At 47.4% G+C, this 21606-nt stretch overlaps 1 protein-coding gene across 4 annotated transcripts in view; it reads left to right on the top strand.

Moving 5' to 3' along the window:
- Positions 1-16236, top strand: part of PDZD11 (PDZ domain containing 11) — a 156069-nt gene extending 139833 nt beyond the window's left edge. For all 4 annotated transcript variants that reach the window (XM_063937391.1, XM_063937389.1, XM_063937390.1 and 1 more), the window contains one exon: positions 15805-16236. In XM_063937391.1, coding sequence (XP_063793461.1) covers positions 15805-15839 — 35 coding nt within the window. In that variant the 3' untranslated portion in view covers positions 15840-16236. The remainder of the gene's footprint in view (positions 1-15804) is intronic.
- The last annotated feature ends 5370 nt before the right edge of the window (positions 16237-21606 follow it).

The following is a 21606-nucleotide window of genomic DNA, read 5'->3' as shown; positions in this document are numbered from 1 at the left end:
GAATTCAATTCTCTTTTTGAAGCAACTTGGGTTAATCCTGACAGGAAGTTTCAGATTCCAACATGGTTACTCACATCTTTCCCGTTTCCTCAGGATGACGGGAAAAATGGAAAAACCCACCGACAGTGGACGCTTCGGTTTCCAGGCTGTCTCTTAAGATAGTTTTACCTGTTTCTGGGGCAGCTTCGTTGAAGGATGCTGCAGACCGCAAGATTGAGACCACTCTCAAATCTCTGTACACAGCTTCTGGGGTAGCCCAAAGATCCACTATAGCTTGTGCATGGATCACTAGGGCCATTGCAAATGGTCAGAGAGTCTAATTGATGGGTTAGATTCCTTATCCAGGGGGGAGATTATTTTACTCCTACAGCATATACAGGATTCTGCTAACTTCATGGTGGAGTCCATAAAGTAGATTGGATTGCTCAACGCATGCACCACTGCCGTGGCAGTGTCAGCACGCTGGGGCTTGTGGTTACGCCAGTGGACTGCGGATACGGATTCCAGGAAAGACGTGGAAAGCCTACCTTTCACTGGTGAAGCCATTTTTGGAGATGAACTGGATATGTGGATATAAAAGGCTACGGCGGATAAGTCTACATACCTTCCTTCCGCAGCACCCCCAGCTAGGAAATCCTATTCTGCACCAACGTTGCAGTCCTTTTGGGCAGCGAAGTTTAAAGGTAAGGCCAAGGGTTCTTCTACTGCCTTCAAAGGCAATAAAGTAAAGCCCGGAAAACCTGCAAATACAATCTCACAGCAAAGCCTTCAGCTGGTCAACAGGCAGGTGGGAGCCCGGTTACGATATTTCAGTCATGTATGGACCACCTCATGCCTGGATCCATGGATAAAAGATCTTATCGTCCAGACTGGAGTTTCAAGAACTCCCACCTCACAGATTCTTCAAATCCGGCTTACCAGCTTCACCACAAGCAAGTATGACCTTTACAAGCAGCAATGCAAAAACTGGTACAGACTCAGGTCATTGTTCCAGTTTCTCTTCAACTACAAAACAAGGGTTTCTATCCCAACCTGTTTGTGGTACCGAAACCGGACGGTTCGGTGAGGCCCATTTTAAACCTCAAGTCACTGAACCCGTATTTACGGGTGTTCAAATTCAAGGTGGAGTTGCTGAGAGCGGTGATCTCTGGTCTGGAGGAGGGAGAATTCCTGGTATCTCTGGATATCAAGGATGCGTACCTTCATATTCCGATTTGGCCGCCTCATCAGACTTATCTAAGGTTTGCTTTGCAGGACTGTCATTACCAGTTCCATGCCCTGCCCTTTGGGCTCTCCACGGCCCCGAGGGTATTTACCAAAGTGATGGTGGAGATGATGTTTCTTCTCCGCAAACAAGGAGTGAACATAATACCGTACCTGAACGAACTGCTGATAAAAGCACCATCCAGGGAGAGGTTGTTGCACAGCATTGCCCTCTCCACATGACTTCTCCAGGATCACGGGTGAATTCTGAACCTGCAAAAATCTCACCTGGAACCAACACTGAGGCTTCCGTTCCTGGATGATGCTGGACACGGAGGTACAGAAGGTATTCCTTCCTCTGGAAAAGGCATTGGTAATTCAGTCAATGGTGCGGGACTTTCTCAGGCCGACCTGGATATCTGTGCATTCGCTTCCTGGGGAAGATGGTAGCCTCTTACAAGGCATTGCAGTACGGAAGGTTTCACGCAAGGCTCTTCCAACTGGATCTGCTGGACAAATGGTCCGGATTGCATCTCCATGTGCACCAGAGGATACGTCTGTCGCCAAAAGCCAGGATTTCTCTTCTGTGGTGGCTACAGACTTCTCACCTGACCGAAGGCCGAAGGTTCGGGATTCAAAATTGGATTCTGCTGACCAAGGACGCAAGCCTCAGAGGTTAGGGAGCAGTCACCCAAGGGGAACACTTCCAAGGAAAATGGTCAAGTCAGGAAACCATTCTTCCGATCAACATTCTGGAACAAGCTGGACATATTTATCTATACCATTGGACTCCCCTGGTCCCCCTTCTCCCTTCAACATAAAGGCTGGATACCTCAGGGCCTGGAGTGCTGTTGATATTGCATCTACTGCCCACTGATATATATTTTTTGACACTGAATACTGGGACTCTCAAATAGTGCTGGGCCTTAACAAGATGGTGAAAGGCGGCCAGAGTGCGGCCGCGGCTAAACTGGAGAAGTTTGCCCGACAGCCTGCATCCCAGTCGACACAGACGTCTCCTAAGCTCTCCCCCCCAGCCGGAGCGGACCCATCGGCTGGGGCCGATTCGGGGGGGAACGCACAGCCATCTGCTCATTCCATCCAGCAGGTCCTGGAGGCCATAGCGGCTAGTGAACAACGTTTGTCGGACAAGATGGAGAAGGTGCAGTGTGATCTATCTCTGCTGCGACAGGATGTCCAGCGAGTGCGGGAGAGGGTGGGCGAAACCGAGACAAGGGTTTCCAATCTGGAAGACCTCAGTGGCCCTCTACAAAGATCGGTGTCTGCAGTCACACAACAAGTTGCAACGTTGCAAACCAAACTCCTGGACATGGAGGGCAGACTCCGCAGAAATAATGTGCGGTTTGTGGGCCTCCCCGAAAAGGAAGAAGGGGCACACCCCGAAGATTTCTTGGAATCCTGGCTAAAAGAGGCATACGGTGCTGAATCCTTTACCTCTCAGTTTGCAGTGGAGCGGGCTCACCGCGTGCCCTTCCGGCCTTTACCCCCAGGCGCCCCACCACGAACTTTTATAGCAAAATTCCTGCACTATAAGGATCGGGACTCTGTCCTGCGCTTGGGACGCGTGAAGGGCCCTCTAACCCGGAATGGAGTCCGGGTGTCGGCATTTCCGGACTTTGCAGCGGACGTTCAAAAAGATCGAGCTCAGTTTCTTCCCATAAAGCGACGTCTTCGTGACCTGAACCTATCCTACTCGATGCTGTTTCCATCTAGGTTGCGTGTGATAGCAGACGGGGAGACCAAATTCTTCGGCTCGCCCAGGGAAGCGGCATCCTGGCTGGACAGATATGCTCCGGGGGCCCGCCAGCTGGATCCAGACTGACATCTGGTCGTCCTCCCTTTTATGGGCCTACATTCTGCAAGTATAAGTCCAGGGAGCTCCCTCTCGTTTAGTGGCTCTGGACTTTGCTGAGAAGAGTTCTAAACGTATAAACGTACAAAGGTTTAGGTATTGGGGTTGTTTGATCTGTACGCCTAGTACAGTGTTGCCGTAGGCTTTGGGATCTCCAGGGCTAGAGTTCGGTTAGGGATATGGGTATGCCACAGTTCGGGGAGGTATACGGGGTGGGGGGATGGTTGGGGGCAGTTGTTGGCCCCTCAGCAGTTTTTCTTCTGTTTTTTGTTTTGTATTTACGAAGCCTATATATTTGCTATTCGGAGGGTGTGGTAGGTTCGCATTGTTTTCAGGGGTTTGGTTCGGGGTCCGGGGCCTGCGAGCGACACGATTACCTGAGCGGAGAGCGGGGTGGGTGGGGGGTTGATTGGAGCGCTGTGCCCCTGTTGATGACTTGGCCGACATGCCTCCCTTAAAAATCTTGGCGTGGAATGTCCGGGGCATCAACAACAAGGTAAAGCGATCCTTAGTATTTAAAATGATCAAGAAATATGGCCCGGATATCATTTGCCTAAGTGAAACCCATTTGGAGGGAAACAGGCTGTTGTCGCTCCGCAGGCCTTGGGTGGGGTGGGCATATCATTCCTCGCACTCCTCTTATTCCCGAGGGGTGTCGGTAATGATTAAGAGGACCGTACAGTTCGAGATGATAAGGGTAAATACAGATCCACATGGTAGATACGTGTTCATAGAAGGTAAATTATTCTCACGTAATATTTTCCTATTGTCTGTGTATGTTCCCCCCCCCCCTTTTCATATGATGTCCTGCAAAAGGCCGCCTCATTTGTTGCCTCCTCCCCCCACACCCCTGTCATCTGCCTGGGGGACTTCAACGCTGTGTTGGATGCCTCTTTGGACAGATGGAGGGCTCCTCGAGATCAAGGGGCGGGGGGTGGTTTAATCTCATCTGGATCTAAATTTGCAGATTTTCTAGATAGTATGCAGTGGGTAGACGTCTGGAGGATTAGGAATCCTGGTCTTCGGCAATACTCATGCTACTCGGGTACACATGGCTCTTTTTCCAGAATCGACCTGGCCCTGGTCTCACCTGGGCTTCTGCCTGGTGTGACGGGTGTTCATTACGAAGCACGGGGGTGTCCGATCATTCGCCCCTGGTGCTCTCAATAGATGGGGAATGTCAGAGGGGACAGTCATATTGGCGGCTGCACCCATCTTGGCTTGCCCAGCTGGGCGACTGCCCGGATCTGGTGACCACATGGGAGGGTTTTTTTGCGGTTAATGTGGGATCGGCCCCGGCCCCGGTTGTTTGGGATGCATTTAAAGCGCATTTGCGAGGCACATTGATTGGCAAAATTGCTGCCTGCAAGGTGGCTAGTAGAGCGATGGAAAGACAGCTTGAGACAGAGTGTAGGGATCGGGAGACGCGATACCCGACTGAGGGCACCCCCGCGCTGAAGGCCTGCTGGCTGGTGGCTCAGGAGGCCTGGCTGGCTCACCTCGCAGACAAAAATGCACGTTCCCTTTTGTTTAGGGCCACTAACATCTATATGCAGGCGGACAGGCCAGGTAGCTTGCTGGCCCACTTAGTGCATTACGATCGACCTGGGACCACAATAGCGCAGCTGATTGACTCCGACGGCTCCTTGGTGGATGCCACCCCTGACATGGCACAAATGTTCCGTGGTTACTTCAGGGAGGTATACGATAGTCGACTGACATGTACCATGGAGGAATTAGACCTGTACCTGACAAATATTCCCCTTTCTAAACTCTCCCCCGAGGCCAGGGACGCCTTGGAGGCGCCTCTGACCTTGGAGGAAGTGACGTCGGCGGTGGGGGCGTCTCCTGGTGGTAAGTCCCCGGGTAGCGACGGCATCCCCGCCGAGCTATATAAACAATATATTAAGTTCTTTGGTCCTCAGCTGCTTAACACGTACGATGAAATGTTTGCCGCTAACAGCCTTCCTCCCTCAATGTCCGAGGCGATTCTCATACTGCTTCCCAAGCCTGGTAAGGACCCCAAGCTGCTGGAGTCCTACAGGCCGATATCCCTTATCCCCACTGATGCCAAAATCCTGGCGAAAATTCTTGCGGTCCGGCTCAACCTAGTGATTGAATCTATAATTCACCCGGATCAAACAGGCTTCATGCCTGGGAAATCCACATCCATTAACTTGCGCAGGCTATACACCATTTTGCAGGCTCCTCGAGACTTCCCCTCGGACGCGGTTGTGGTCTCTTTGGATGCAGCCAAGGCATTCGACAGCGTCGAGTGGCCTTACCTGTGGGGAGTCCTGAGGAGCATGGGCTTTGGCCCAAACTTTATTAAATGGATTAAACTGCTATATCAGAATCCACGAGCCAGGGCCCTGGTAAACGGCTATATTTCCTCCTCCTTCCCTTTGACACGGGGCACCAGACAGGGATGCCCCCTCTCTCCTGCCCTGTTTGCCATAGCCATAGAGCCCCTCGCTTGCTTGATCAGATCGCAACCGGACATTGAGGGAATAGGTACGGGTTCCTGTACTGATAAAATAGCCCTTTATGCGGACGACCTGCTGTTATTCCTTCGAGACTATGCGGTGGAGATGCCCGCTGCGCTGCGGGTCATCGAGACCTTTGGTGGGTACTCGGGACTCCGCATAAACTGGTCTAAATCAGTTATTATGCCCATTATAGGCCCCCCCCCCTCGGGTACCGAAAATGGCCCTGCCGCTGTGTTGGACAACCCAGTTTAAGTACCTCGGGATTCTAATTACTAATAACCCAGCAGACTTTGTGCCCCTAAACCTTGACCCTCTTGTACAGACAGTAGTGCGCAAATCGAGAGCTTGGTGTAAACTACCACTGACAATGACGGGTAGGGTCGGCCTCATTAAAATGGTAGTTCTGCCTAAACTACTATATGTTCTATTGCAGTCCCCAGTATACATCTTCCCAGTCTTCTTCAGGAGACTAAATAGTGTCCTGACGTCCTTGATATGGGCCAACAAAAGATCTAGAATAAAGTGGACCACTCTCACCAGACAGAAAAGGGACGACGGTCTGGCCTTGCCCCACTTCCAACTGTATTACTATGCTGCTCAATTATCGCATATCGGTATGTGGCTCCAAGGAAGGGAGGGGGCGGAGCTGGGCCGGGCGTTCCTTCGGTGTTATTACCCGGATCTCTCCCCGGCACAGGTCCTGGTGGGGGGAATCCCTTCTAGACTCTCACCTCCTATCGTCTTTCAGGCAATGAAGATATGGCTGGCATTAAAGGGCATGCTCGGGTATGAAGGTATCGACCCGGATACTCCCCTATGGCACTCCACACTGCTTAACGAACTGAGGTCCCTAGAGGGCAGGGAGGTATGGGCTCCATATTCGATAGTCTCGCTGTCCCAGTTATACGATGACGGTACATTGAAATCATTTCAGCAACTGAAGGAGGAGTTTGGACTCCCGAACTCTCACTTGTACAGATTCTTACAGCTCAGGCATGCCTTGCAGGCGCAATTCGGAGATTCCCCCCCGGCGCTCCCCCCTTTTCCCATAAAAACATTTCTTAATTCACTGGGTCGAGTTAAGGTGATCTCCTTCACCTACTCGTACCTTCTTCAAACACTACATGCGGACCCGCTCTCGAATCTTAGGGAGAACTGGGAGTGTGACTTGGGTCCCATGGACGGGGAGGACTGGGAGGGAGCTCTGGGTAACCCGAGCCAGGTCACTAAATCGCTGCGGTTTCAACAGATACAGCTTTTCATTCTGCATAGATCATACATGACACCGAGCAGGCTGGCCAGATTCAGGTCTGATAGTACTGATGATTGCCCCAAGTGCGGGGCTGCCGGAGGCACATTCTGGCACCTCATATGGGAATGCCCGATGCTGCAGGTGTTCTGGGCTGGGGTCGGGTCGATTCTGGAACATACGGGAATATCGAGAGGATTGCTGACTCCGAGATTTTGCATTCTGGGGGTGGGCGACTCTGATTCTGGGTCCCGATGGGAAGGCATGTATGCCCGTAGCGTGTGCGCGCTTGCAAAAGTGTGTATCGCGCGGACATGGATGGCCCCGCGTCCCCCCACGATACTTGCTTTCACAAATTTGGTAAATGATACCCTATTAAAAGAACGCTATGTATATATGAAATATAATGCTCTCACCAGATACGAGAAGATATGGTCTCCCTGGATCACTTCCACATACTCCTCTCTTGCCCTTCAAAGTTAGAAGGCATTGGCTCTCGCTGCGGAGGGGTTGTTTGGGCCCCAGGGCGTCGGGCCGAGCTTTTTGTCTCCCCTGAGTCTCCCCTTTAATGTAGCTGGTTAACTATTCAACTGCCACACCACACCATGTACATCTTAGCTTGATTAGGCTTGAGTTTGTTATAGAGGGTTTAGTTTGGGGGTAGTGGGGTTGTGGGCTATGTATGGCCCATTAGATGAGAAATCACACTAAAAAGTGTGGGGAGAAAATATCTAAAATGTTAAGTATGTGAATCAAGACCTGTATACAGACATCCAATATTATGTATATTGCGGGATAACCGCACGGGAATAACAACGCGGGGAATGTCAGTCATACATGTATACCATTATAATGGGAAAAAATTGAATGTAAACAGAGATTGACTCAGAACATTGTGATATTCCATCTATGTTTCCCAGTGTAAACTGAAATGTCTGTATCTTTATTATGATGTGGAATAAAAATTACTCTATTAAAAAATAAAATAAAAAAAACATTCTGGAACAAAGGGCCATATACAACGCCCTTGTGCAGGCAGCACATCTTCTTCAAGATCAATCCATCCAGGTTCAGTTGGACAATGGGGGTAATTCCAAATTGATCGCAGCAGGATTTTTGTTAGCAATTGGGCAAAACCATGTGCACTGCAGGGGAGGCAGATATAACATGTGCAGAGAGAGTTAGATCTCCTACTGCTCTCCTGTTGCTCAACTGTCACTCACCTCCAGCTTCGTCTCTCATCACCTGACCTGTCGTGCGGACCCCAGTTTCTTCAGGGCTAAGCGCAAGGGGAACGACCTGGAAGCTTCCCCACAAGGTATTGCAAGCACAATATCAAGCCTGTCACATTAATATACAGCAGTACAGATAACTATACAGTACATCAGTAAAAACATATATAATCTGCAATAAGGGGGATTCACGTTAATATATAAGCTATGAAAAGGGCCCTTTATTAATACCGAACAAAAGGGTGCTACACTCTCCCCCTGGTGAGTCCAATTTAAAGCACTATTGTAATCACCATACCGAAAAATATATTAACATTTCTCTAAGGGCTTAGATCTCATTTAAGGGTTTCAATCTACATATCCAAAATATGGCAAGGACATTACTATACTAGGATGTACGACTAATGGATGTCACTAGGTGTTCCCAACTGATCATAGGTGAGTATCCGTGGCGGACTACGAAGTCTTTGTGGCCTAGGAGCTTGCGGGGTCGGTACCGGATCATTACTTATCTCATCACTCACTGCACACACTAATTCAGGTTCACTCCCCCGTTCCCAACTTTCTCCTTCAGTTCCATAGCCATTGTTTATCCTCCAATCATTAAGATTACTGAGCTCGTTCGGGCTTGCATCGTTTTACCCTTTCCTCCCTTGAGTGGTCTTCATCTTTATAATAACTTCCACTATTATAAATATCATCCTTTCCTTCCTCAACCTCCTCTTGGTTAGTGGGGGTCACCGGGTCTTGGTAAGAGTAGTCACTCACATCCCACTTCCCTTGAGCTGATTCGGCATCTAAATCTCCCCATCTTATATTTTGGGCTATAGATAACAGATGATGGCGATGATAGGTTACCACAGGTCCCTGCCCATCTTCAGGTACCAGTTGATAAACCGGGAGGTTGGCGAGTTGCTTTATTATAATAAAAGGATTAGATCTCTATTGATTGTTAAGCTTCCGCCTTCTGGGTACCCCTAATAGCCGTATCAACACTCTATTTCCAGGCAGCAAACGATGTTCCTCAACATGTTGGTCATATCGCATTTTATTCTTTTCCCCTATTTTATTAACAGCCGCTTGAGCAAGGTGATGAGCCTCCTTTAATTGCTGCTGTAACCGTTTCACATATTGTGTATGAGTTGACACAGTGGGTGTATTAAGCTGTGTTCCTAAACACACATCTATTGGCAACCTAGCTGCCCTGCCGAACATAAGGAAATACGGAGTATATCCAATAGACTCGTTTTTGGTGCAGTTGTATGAGTGCACTAAGGAGGATACATATTGTTTCCACTGAAATTTCCGTTTCAAGCTCAAGGTTCCTAGCATATTTAGCAACATTTGGTTGAACCGTTCTGGCTGTGGATTCCCTAGAGGGTGATAAGGGGTCGTCCTTGATTTCCTTATTCCACAACAAAGGCATAATTCCTGAATAAGTCGACTCTCAAAATCTTGTCTTTGATCCAAGTGTATCCTAGCTGGTAACCCGTAATGTTGGAAAAACCTTTCCCAGAGGGTCTTAGCGACAGTTACAGCTCGTTGATTGGAGGTAACATAGGCCTGAACATATTGGGTGATCACTAGAATATTACCGTCTTTTCCTCCCGAACCCTCTAGGGACAGAAAATCAATGCATATTAAATCCATAGGGCCTGAACTTTGGATGTCTACTAGCGGAGCAGCCCGGGGTGGCAATGTCTTACGGAGTACACAGCTCCCACAAGTCTTACAGAAATGGTCGATGTCGTGGTTCATAAAAGGCCAGAAGAAGTAGTGCGAGATCAACCCTTGAGTCTTGTCACAGCCCAAGTGACCATGCTTATAATGCAATGCAGTTAATACTAACTGCTTATATTTTGCAGGTAATACAATTTGCAACTTCACACCACCATCACCTCTTTTGCTGCTTCAGTACAATATACCCAATATACCCTGCTTTATACTCAATCTCTTCCACTGACGTAATAGTACCCATGACTGGGCTGACAGATTTCTATTAGTAGGTGAGTTTTTCGGGTTTTCTAGCATTTGTACTATGGGCAAGATATCTACATCTGCTCATTGTTCTCGGTCCATTTGGTCTTTGCCAATTATTTCCAACTCATCCATGTCCGATAGTTTTAACCTGCGATATTTGAAGGGAATCGCTTTGTCAGTGGCGCCCATCAGGTGAATGGCGGCTACGGCAGCCCGCCAGGTTCTCCTGTTTTGCTGGCATAGTCCTTTCACTGCTGCGGTTGGGACTTCAATCCATTCATTCAGATCCCCTTGAACTTCTTGATGGGGCATCCTTGACAAAGCATCAGCATCTTGCTTATTAGCTACTGGTCGGTATTTTATTGTAAAATATAATTATTCAAGGCAGCCAACCACCTATGTCCTGTTGCATCCAGCTTAGCTGTTGTCTAGATATACGTCAACGGGTTATTATCAGTCTGCACTATAAACTCTGCACCATACAAGTAATCATGCAATTTCTCAACAATAGTCCACTTTAGCGCCAGGAACTCTAAATTTGTGGATAGGATATTTCCTCTCACTACTGGATAGACCCGACTCACATAGGCAATGGGTCGTAGTTGTTGCGCATTTTCCTTCCATTGATAAAGTACTCTCCCAAGGCTCTCAAAAGACTCATCAATGTGTACTTCATATGGAAGTTTAGGGTTGGCATATGCCAATATCGGTGAGTTGGTTAGGCTCTCTTTTAGCTTATTAAATGCTTCATCACATTGCACATTCCACCTTTCTCCAAAGGGCTCTTTCGGTTTAAAATGGTCTTTTCCTCTGTTCAGCTGGATACCCGGTTTCTTACAGCTAGTGGGATAACCTTGAGTTAGCTCCGTCAGTGAGCATGTGATCTCCGAATACTGAGGCACATATTTTCTATAATACCCACAGAATCCCAGGAAAGATCTCAGGTCTCTAAGGTTATTCGGCCGTGGCCAATTCCTCACCGTGTCCACTTTATCTGGATCAGCAGCATCACCCTCACGGATCACTATGTGCCCAAGATATTTTACAGAGGATTTACAAAACTTGCATTTTTCTACAGATAGCCTTAACCTCTTGGCTTGCAGTCGGTCCAGTAATTTAAGCAGACGCTCATTATGTTCTTTGAGAGTTTTTCCGAACACAATTATATCGTCTAGATACACTAACACTTCGCGGTAGCACACATCGCCGACCGTTTTTTCCGTAGTCCTCTGGAATGTGGGCAGTGCCACCTTTATCCCTTGTGGCATCTTTAAAAATAAAAAATAAAACAATTGGGCAGATAAAGGCGGTCTTTGACCTATCTGCAGCACTCCTAGGGATTTGATAATATCCACTCCTCAGGTCCAATACCAAGAACCACTGACTCTCCCCTGAAGACAGTCTAAGGCTTCATCAACCCTTAGCACGGTATATTGATCCGGAACTGTCCAATTGTTAAAGGTGCGATAATCAATGCAGAGCCTAATTTCCCTGTTCTTTTTCCAAACAACTACTATGGGGGAAGCATATTGGCTCTCCGAGTAAGCAATTACATTATTTTCCAATAGACCACGTAAATGATTCCTGACATCTTCGAAGTTGGCTGGTGCTAGCCTCCTTGATCTCTCCCTAAATGGGGTGTCATCAGTCAACTTGATACAATGTTCCACACCTACAGCAGTGCCTATATCCCATTCGCCTCTAGAAAATATAGAAAATACTGATTCTCTTTGTGCCAATTGTTCCATCAATTGTTGTTTATGGTCATCATTGATATCACTACCTGCAAAACCGGGTTCTAAAATAACCGTGGAGGTTCACTATTCATACGCCAGATTTGGTTTGGCCGTTTGGTGGTAGCTGCGACTTCGGATATAGGGCCTAATTCTGAGTTGATCGCAGCAGCAAAATTTGTTAGCAGTTGGGCAAAACCATGTGCACTGCAGGGGAGACAGGTATAACATGTGCAGAGAGAGTTAGATTTGGGTGGGGTGTGTTCAAACTGAAATCTAAATTGCGGTGTAAAAATAAAGCAACCAGTATTTACCCTGCACAGAAACGAGATAACCCACCCAAATCTAACTCTCTCTGCAAATGTTATATCTGCCCCCCGCACCCCCCTCCTGCAGTGCACATGGTTTTGCCCATTTGCTAACAAACTTGCTGCTGCGATCAACTCAGAATAACCCCCATACTCTTTACCTTCTGGCTCATAGAATTAAGGTCTGTTGTCCCATGGATTGTGTTAACTCTACTTCCTTGATCCTGTCTCTCACACCACCCAATAAGATTCTTGTACATGTTGGTGTTCGTGCCCACAGTAACTGGTAACTTCCCATTGTCTCTGGGGAAATCTGGACATACTAATGCCATTAGAGGTACAGTCTGATTGTGGGAGCTCAAACCAGGTTCAAAAGAAATCTGGGTAACTATGTACCCTAAATACAGTTATCTTTGTTCGCTTAGGCCCCATATGGTGAGACCACTGAATGGCTGATTGGGAATATCGGAAAGGTGTGTGTTATACCAGGACTCAAACACAATGGACACTTGAGATCCACTATCCAATAGAACATTACAATCATGGCCATTAATCATAGCTTTCATTAGTGGTGTGTGGCCCATTAATCTGTCCAGGATATTGTTGGACCACTGGACACTCCTCATTGCTCGAACCGTTATAATTGGGGAGCCTGTGAGGGCTCCACAGCGTTCCCATTGGAGTTTTCCCATTGTACCACCCTCCTCCGAAGATTTGGATTACTTGCCCTTCGTCCGTACCCATTCCCAGGGCATTCAAAGGACCGGTGCCCGAGCTGTCCGCAACTATAACGTATAAACGAGGCTTGGTTTTACTCCTCCTATTCATCCCTCGTCCTGACCCCAACAGTGTGCGGGGAGCGTTGTTTTGACTGGACTGAAGTGCGATGAGTTGGTCAATTTTCTTGTTCTGCTCTTCAAGTAGTTTTAACAGTCGCTTATCCATGGTAGATGGATCGGGCGTCGGCAGCACAACCTTCACCTTCTTTATGGATTTCTCCCGATTCTCGATCTGCACCTCTTCCAACTTAACTTCCCGAACCAACTTATTCAGTGAAGGAGGTGGGTTTGTAGCCATTATGTATCGTAGCTTCTGAGCTACGATACATTAGAGCTACTTTGCCCACTTATTTCAGCCTTTTTTCATCCACAGTCTCTTGGCTAAGGCCTCCCTTATCCACAATTTTATATATTAGTCGGTCAACCTGGTAAATATAATGTGTCAAAGTTTCTCCATATTCTTGGTATGTGCTGTTAAATTGAACCATCAGATCCCCCACATCTTCAAGGGTGCCAAATGAGAGGTCTAACGCCTCAATATACTCTTTCAACTTAGCAGTGGGGTTGCTCCGTCTTGTAGCCTGAATCACTCCCATGGCTGGCTGTCATAAACTTTCTACAACCCGCTATTTTATAATGTACTCAGGGCATTGCCACTCCTCAGAATGCTGTATAGTGGCTTCTCTCCACATCTCATACATTTCCTCCCCAGCTGGCACAGGGGTGATCCCTCAAAAAAATCCTCAACCTGCGATAGCCCCGTTTGTTATGCCACCTTTCTAGTTGGCTCACCATTTTATCCACTACAGCTTCCACCGGTGTCCCCAGGTCTGCTCCAGGAGGGGGTTGATGTTCTGGTTTACTACTTGTAGTGTGAAAACATTGCCCATGACAGGTATCTGAGGCTCTTTGGTTCTCACTTTGAGTGGCCTCTTCATCCCCATTACTCCTCCCCTCTAACCGCAATATCTTTATCTTCCTCCCAGGTTCACCTTCGAATAGTATCATGCTTGGTAGCAATGTTCTATCCAAGGGATTTTTGTTACTAATAAGCATGGCGAAAATTTCCCCATACTGCTCATTCCGCTTATCCATGATACAGGGCTGGCTTATTCCACATAGGTTCCCCACTGCCTTCAACACCCCTTCATCGCTAGCAGCTGACCGATTCCCTCCAAGACTAAAACTGGAGTGTGTGTCTATCCCTTTCTCTCGTCACCAACAGAGGACATCCTCTTCAGTTAAGGTTTCCATTGTTAAAAGCTGCCTATACTTGCTTGGTAAAGAGGAAACCCTGATAGCGCCCTTTGTTATTAAGAAAGGGCCCTTTTCATAGCTTATATATATTAATGTGAATCCCCCTTATTGCAGATTGTGTTTTTACTGATGTACTGTATAGTTATCTGTACTGCTGTATATTAATGTGACAGGCTTGATATTGTGTGCAATAACTTGTGGGGAAGCTTCCAGGTCATTCCTCTGACGCTTAGCCCCGGAGAAACTGGGATCCGCACGACATGTCAGGTGACGGGAGCCGGGAGACGAAGCTGGCGGGGAGTGACAGTTGAGCAACAGGAGAGCGGTTGGAAAGGAGGTAAAAGAGGAGCGATAGGAGAGAGAGGACAGCCGGTGTGTTACCGGAGCATCGGGGACAGCGCACTGACCGGGAAAATCGTGGTCTCTTCCAAGGCATGATAGGAGTGGATGAGGCTGTACACAGTGACTGTCTTGCTTCCAACATGCAGCGGTAAGCGTCCCCACTGAGATTGAGCCGCCGTGTCACCGCCCCTAAGCCCGAGTTCCCATCCCTCCTCACCTAGTAGATTATAATTGCAGATTGGGGCCGAACACCAGGGAGGAGTCGGGGGAGTTCCGCCCACCAGAGAAGTGCCGAGCTGAGACCAGGGAATCGGCTACATGCCAGATAGTGGTACACAGCTGTCATTGTGGAGATAGTCCCTGAGGATAGAAGCCTTGGTTATAGATGTGTCCCCACAGCACTCTCTTACAGAACAGACTGCCTGCACCTCAGTGATTAGACTCAGTGCTGCTCAAGATCCAGTTTATTTGGACAGGGAGGAGGACAGTTATATACTTTTATACCTCATGATGCATTGACCCTATATACGATTGATAGCAGAGGGATCACTCTCCCTGCCAGTACACAGTCCCTGAAGTGCATTGGTGCAGGGACTGGAGAAGCTCCAGCAGGGCTGACACATAACATATCATTATATGAGACAGGGCTCCTCGAATGTGCAGATAACCTTTGTGGGTCTCTAGCCGAGAGAGAGAGAGATAGGGATCAGGAAACTGAGGAATACTTCTATCACGTGGAGTTACCACCCATCCATGTTACTGCAAAGGGAAGTCGTAGCGACAGCTGGGATTGCACCCTGAGTTATATTCTAATTAAATACTTTGTGAAAGGTATGGTGATCTTCAGATTCACAAACATCACCCTCTTCTACTGATACCATTCAGGGCCCCAACTGTGCACCAACGTAAGCAGCTACCTGAGCGGATTATCCGTCCAGGACTGTCTCATTACTTCAGGTTTCCTCCCATGGACCGGGGAGTTGTCTGAAGTATGTTTTTCTGTGAATCCGGTCTTGTTTTTTTGTAATGCATGCAATGTGTAATGTATAGGATAAGCATTCGTAGCTTAGACTTTACTTTGTATTGTTAGATATATAACTCCCATTTCCCATGTTATTACAAGAGGTATGCTGTTATCTGGAGGTATACCAATTAAATGTATATACTCACCAGTTAATTTTGGTGTCCAGCGTGATGGTCTGATCGTAGACTGAGGAGAGCCCATAGACCGGTATAGGTAACTAGGCTCCTGAATAAAAGTATGATGGGATGGATAAGAGAATTATTCCATGTTTTGGCGACGTATTGCATAAAGTCATGCAGATTTGTGTATCATGTTGTTCTGTGCTTTTCCTGCAGATTACCAGCGACAGAAAGAGAGAACGGTTCACTAGCTTCCCCTTCCATCCATATTTAGAAAAGATGGTGGTAAAGGTGGTGCTGGGAATGTGACAAACTGCTGCCAGGCAAATAATCCTCAGACTACCATCGGCCTCTTACTTTCATCGTAGATCTGCAACCTATTTACAGCATTTTTCCGTTTTTTGTTTTATTTTATTTTATTTTTATATAGTTTATTCACAAAACTTAAATGACATAATATGCTATATCTTTTTTTTTTTTTTTTTTTAGCAAAAACTAGTAAAAATTCACAAATGAGTAATGGTGGGGGCTGCTTACCAACTAGATCATTCTACATTGGCTGTATTTTTCTGAATGTATTTTTATAAATGTTTTCTTTAAATTATAAATACATGAGAGCAAATGCTTAAACATTACATGTTCCATATTCATGGTTGTACACTTGTGTTAATGTGATTCAAACACTATCTGACTGAGCACAATCTGTAACTCACGCAAAGAATTTGTTTAACAGAAAATATGGGCAATTTAAAGGACTATTTATACTCCTAAAAAGAGTTCTTTCATCAGATATTTATTTATCCCTAAACCTGAGATGAAAAGAATTGAGACTAGAAAGTGTTTTGTGTGACAGTGAAGCTGCCTTACTGATTTTCATTCATCACTTTAATAATGGCAGTAAGAGGACCAAGCAGACTTCGCAATGTCCGTGATACCAGATGGACCTCCCACACACCCCTGCAGTGTCACACAGCTTCATCTTTCAGCCAGGCAGACTTATTCCTGAGTGAGCATGGAAAGGAGTTGTCCATCTAGCTTTCCCAAGATTTAATGCAGACATTTGTTTTTGATTATTCCAATATGGTGTGTTGTACAGGTGTGGTATTGAAGGTCGACTTCACTTAGGTCGACAGTCTCTAGGTCTACCACTATTGGTCGACAGGGATTCTAGGTCAACAGGGTCTGTAGGTCGACAGGTCAAAAGGTCGACATAAGTATTTTTATATTTTTTGTTGTCGTTTCCACGGTACAGTGACCGGGAACCCCAATTAGTGCACCGCGTTCGCTCGCCTTGCTTCGGGCAAGGTGCCTCGCTGTGCTCTGCACAGATTACCGTTCCCAGTCGTAGTCCACGTGGATCGTAAAGTATGAAAAAGTTACAAAAAAAAGAAGAAAAAAATGTGGAAAACTCATGTCAACCTTTTGACCTGTCGACCTAAGTCTTGTCGACCTAGAGGCTGAATACCGTGTTGTACATGTACTGGACTCTTTGGTTTACAGGAAAAAAACACGTAGCACCAATAAGTCTCTCACCTAACAAAATCATATATGCATTTAATTCAGATTACCTCTTAAATTGCTTAGCATCTTGGTTTGTTGCTTTCTAGAAAAACAAACCGGGACAATATAGCAAAAATGAACCAGATATGATTGTCTATATCATTAATTACAAATATGAAGCAATGTGTTAATGCATTTTCTTGCACTAAATAATTATCAAGCCATCACCTCTATCCCCCCCCCCACCGCCCCTCAGCCCTACTGAGCTTCTAATTCTCATTTTCTGTGTTGACCTTGTAATGGTGCAATAGACAGAACTACCACAAGGGTGAGCCATAGTGATCACTGACTCATTCGAGCTGCTTTGGAAGATGTTACAGGAGGTAAGAGAATACATTGGCTTCGGAAGAATGGTGAAAGCTGAAATGTCTTTGGCCTTTATTTAAAACTCTGGCACTTTTATTTTTCTCTTATGTCCTAGAGGATGCTGGGGTCCATATTAGTACCATGGGGTATAGACGGGTCCACCAGGAGCCATTGGCTTTTTAAGAGTTTAACAGTGTGGGCTGGCTCCTCCCTCTATGCCCCTCCTACCAGACTCAGTTTAGAAAATGTGCCCGGAGGAGCCGGTCACAGCTAGGGGAGCTCTACAGAGTTCTCTTAGGTAAAGTTTAGTTTATTTATTTTTCTAACATCCTAGTGGATGCTGGGGACTCCGTAAGGACCATGGGGAATAGACGGGCTCCGCAGGAGACTGGGCACTCTAAGAAAGATTTAGTACTACTGGTGTGCACTGGCTCCTCCCTCTATGCCCCTCCTCCAGACCTCAGTTAGAATCTGTGCCCGGACAGAGCTGGGTGCATTTTAGTGAGCTCTCCTGAGCTTGCTAATAAGAAAGTATTTTAGTTAGGTTTTTTATTTTCAGAGAACTTCTGCTGGCAACAGACTCTCTGCTACGTGGGACTGAGGGGAGAGAAGCAAACCTACTAACTGCGGCTAGGTTGCGCTTCTTAGGCTACTGGACACCATTAGCTCCAGAGGGATCGAACACAGGACCTGACCTTGTCGTCCGTTCCCGGAGCCGCGCCGCCGTCCCCCTCGCAGAAGACAGAAGCCAGCGGGTTGAAGCAAGAAGATGTCAAAATTGGCGGCAGAAGACTCCTGTCTTCATATGAGGTAGCGCACAGCACTGCAGCTGTGCGCCATTGCGCCCACACTAACCCACACACTCCGGTCACTGTAGGGTGCAGGGCGCAGGGGGGGGCGCCCTGGGCAGCAATTAAGTACCTCCTGGCAAAAGCAGCATATATACAGTTGGACACTGTTATATGCATGAGCCCCCGCCATTAATTTGACACAAAATCGCAGGACAGAAGCCCGCCGCTGAGAGGGCGGGGCCTTCTTCCTTAGCACTCACCAGCGCCATTTTATGTCCACAGCTCCGCTGAGAGGAAGCTCCCCAGGCTCTCCCCTGCAGAAGCACGATAGAGAGGGTGAAAAAGAGAGGGGGGGCACATAAATTTGGCGTAAAAACAATATACAGCAGCTACTGGGTTAACACTAAGTTACTGTGTGATTCCTGGGTCATATAGCGCTGGGGTGTGTGCTGGCATACTCTCTCTCTGTCTCTCCAAAGGGTCTTGTGGGGGAACTGTCTTCAAATAGAGCATCCCCTGTGTGTGTGGTGTGGCGGTACGTGTGTGTCGACATGTCTGAGGTAAAAGGCTCCCCTAAGGAGGAGATAGAGCAAATATGTGTGAGAGAGGGTGTCTCCGTCGACAACGCCGACACCTGTTTGGATATGTGTAAGTGCTAAGGTGAACAGACAGGAAATCTACCCATGTCTGTCCCTATGTGACAGGGACCTTCAGAGTCTCACAATGCTCACTATCCAAAATAATAAACACTGATATCGACACGGAGTTTGACTCCAGTGTCGACTACGATAATGCAAAGTTACAGCCAAAATGGCAGAAAAGTATACAATATATGATTATTGTAATAAAAGATGATTTGCATATCACTGATGACTCATCTGTCCCTGACACAAGGGTACACATGTTTAAGGGGAAGAAAGCTGAGGTAAATTTCCCTCCTCTCATGAGGAAAAAGAGCGGGAATCTCCAGACAAGAGACTGCAGCTTCCCACAAAGAATTCTCAGGCAGTATCCTTTCCCCACTAGGGCCAGGATGTGATGGAAATCTTCCCCTAGAGTGTCACGTTTGCCCAGAAGGTAGCACTAGCTATTCTCAGGGATCCTGCAGATAGCGTGCACATTCTGGTACACTACTCGGATCGGCGATTGCGTTGGCATGGGTTTATAGCGCTGTGGCAGCGTGGACAGGTACCTTATCAGCAGAGATTGAGACCTTAGTATGCATATAGATATATATATATATGTGTATATATAGAGATATATATATATATATTAAAGATGCTGTCTTAAGAGATATGTATATATATATAAAACATGCCCAAAGAGACATGAGTGTACTGGGTCCTAGAGTCAAAGCTATGTCGATTTCTGCTTGACGTGTCCTGTAGAATATGCAATGGACAGATGATGCCGACTTGAGAGGCATATAAAAGGCTGAGAATTGTGTGGAGAAGGGTTCTCGGACCTGGTCTCCACAGCTATGGCTGGTAATTCTGATATTTTGCCTTATATTCCTGCACAGCCTAGGAAAGCACGACATTATCAAATGCAGCTTTTCAAATAAAGAAACAAGAAAGTCCGAGGTGCGTCCTTTCTTGCCAGAGGCGGGGGCAGAGGAAAGAAGCTGCACAACACAGCTAGTTCCCAGGAACAGAAGTCCTCCCCGGCCTCTACAAAAATCCACCGCATGTCGCTGGGCCCGGTGGGGGCACGCCTTCGTAAGTTCAGCCACAAGTGGGTTCACTCCCTGTTAGATCCCTGGGCAATAGATATTGTGTCTCAGGGATACAAGCTGGACTTTGAGAAGATGCCCCCTCACCGATGGCCCTGCCGGCTTCCCCCCACGAGAGGGAAACAGTGTTAACTGCAATTCACAAATTGTATCTTCAGGTGGCGGTCAAGATTCCCCTCCTTCAACAAGGAGGGGGTTGTTATTCGACCATGTTGTAGTCCCGAAACCAGACGGTTCGGTCGGACCCATATTGAATTTAAAAGCCCTGAACATATACCTGAAAAGGTTCAAGTTCAAGATGGAATCGCTCAGAGCGGTCATTGCAAGCCTGAAAGGGGAGATTTTATGGTGACTCGGGACATAAAGGATGCATACCTTCATGTCCCCATTTATCCACCTCATCAGGCGTACCTCAGAATTGCGGTACGGGATTATCATTACCAATTTCAGACGTTGCTGTTTGGTCTCTCCACGGCCTTGAGAATATTCACCAAGGTAATGGCGGAAATGAGGGTGCTCCTGCGGTAGCGAGGTGTCACTATTATCACGTACTTGGACGATCTCCTCGTAAAAGCCAGATCAAGAGAGCAGTTGCTGAACAGCGTATCACTTTCTCTGGAAGTGTAACGGCAACACGGCTGGATTCTATATATTCCAAAGTCGCAGTTGGTTCTTACAGCTCATCTGCCTCTCCTAGGCATGATCCTAGACACAGACCAGAAAAGGGTTTATCTCCCGATAGAGAGAGCTCAGGAGCTCGTGACACTGGTCAGGAATCTATTAAAACCAAAACAGGTGTCAGTGCATCACTGCACTCGAGTCCTGGGAAGGAGGGTGGCATCATACGAGGCCATTCCCTTCGGCAGGTTCCATACGAGAACCTTCCAATGGGACTTACTGGACAAGTGGTCCGGATCACATCTTCAAGATGCATCGGTTAATCACCCTATCCCCCAGAGCCAGAGTGTCTCTCCTGTGGTGGCTGCAGAGTGCTCACCTCCTCGAAGGTCGCACATTCGGCATTCAGGACTGGGTCCTGGTGACCACGGATGGAAGCTTCCGAGGGTGGGGGGCAGTCACACAGGGAAGAAATTTCCAGGGGCTGTTGTCAAGGCAGGAGACTTGCCTTCACATCATTATCCTGGAACTAAGGGCCATATACAACGCCCTAAGTCAAGCGGAGACCCTGCTTCGCGACCAACCGGTTCTGATTCAGTCAGACAATATCACCGCAGTGGCTCATGTAAACCGCCAAGGCGGCACAAGGAGCAGGGTGGCGATGGTAGAAACCATCAGAATTCTTCGCTGGGCGGAGAATCACGTAAGCGCACTGTCAGCAGTGTTCATTCCGGGAGTGGACAACTGGGAAGCAGAGTTCCTCAGCAGGCACGACCTCCACCCGGGAGAGTGGGGACTTCATCAAGAAGTCTTCGCGCAGATTGTAGGTCGGTGGGAACTGCCACAGGGGGACATGATGGCATCCCGCCTCAACAAAAAGCTACAGAGTTATTGCGCCAGGTCAAGAGACTCTCAGGCGATAGCTGTAGACGCACCGGTGACACCGTGGATGTTCCAGTCGGTTTATGTGTTTCCTCCTTTTCCTCTCTTACCCAAGGTGCTGAGAATCAT

The sequence above is a fragment of the Pseudophryne corroboree genome, chromosome 8, assembly GCF_028390025.1.
Source record: "Pseudophryne corroboree isolate aPseCor3 chromosome 8, aPseCor3.hap2, whole genome shotgun sequence".
NCBI lineage: Eukaryota > Metazoa > Chordata > Amphibia > Anura > Myobatrachidae > Pseudophryne > Pseudophryne corroboree.
The sequence above is the reverse complement of the archived record's forward strand: the minus strand, read 5'-3'. Positions and strand labels throughout refer to the sequence as shown.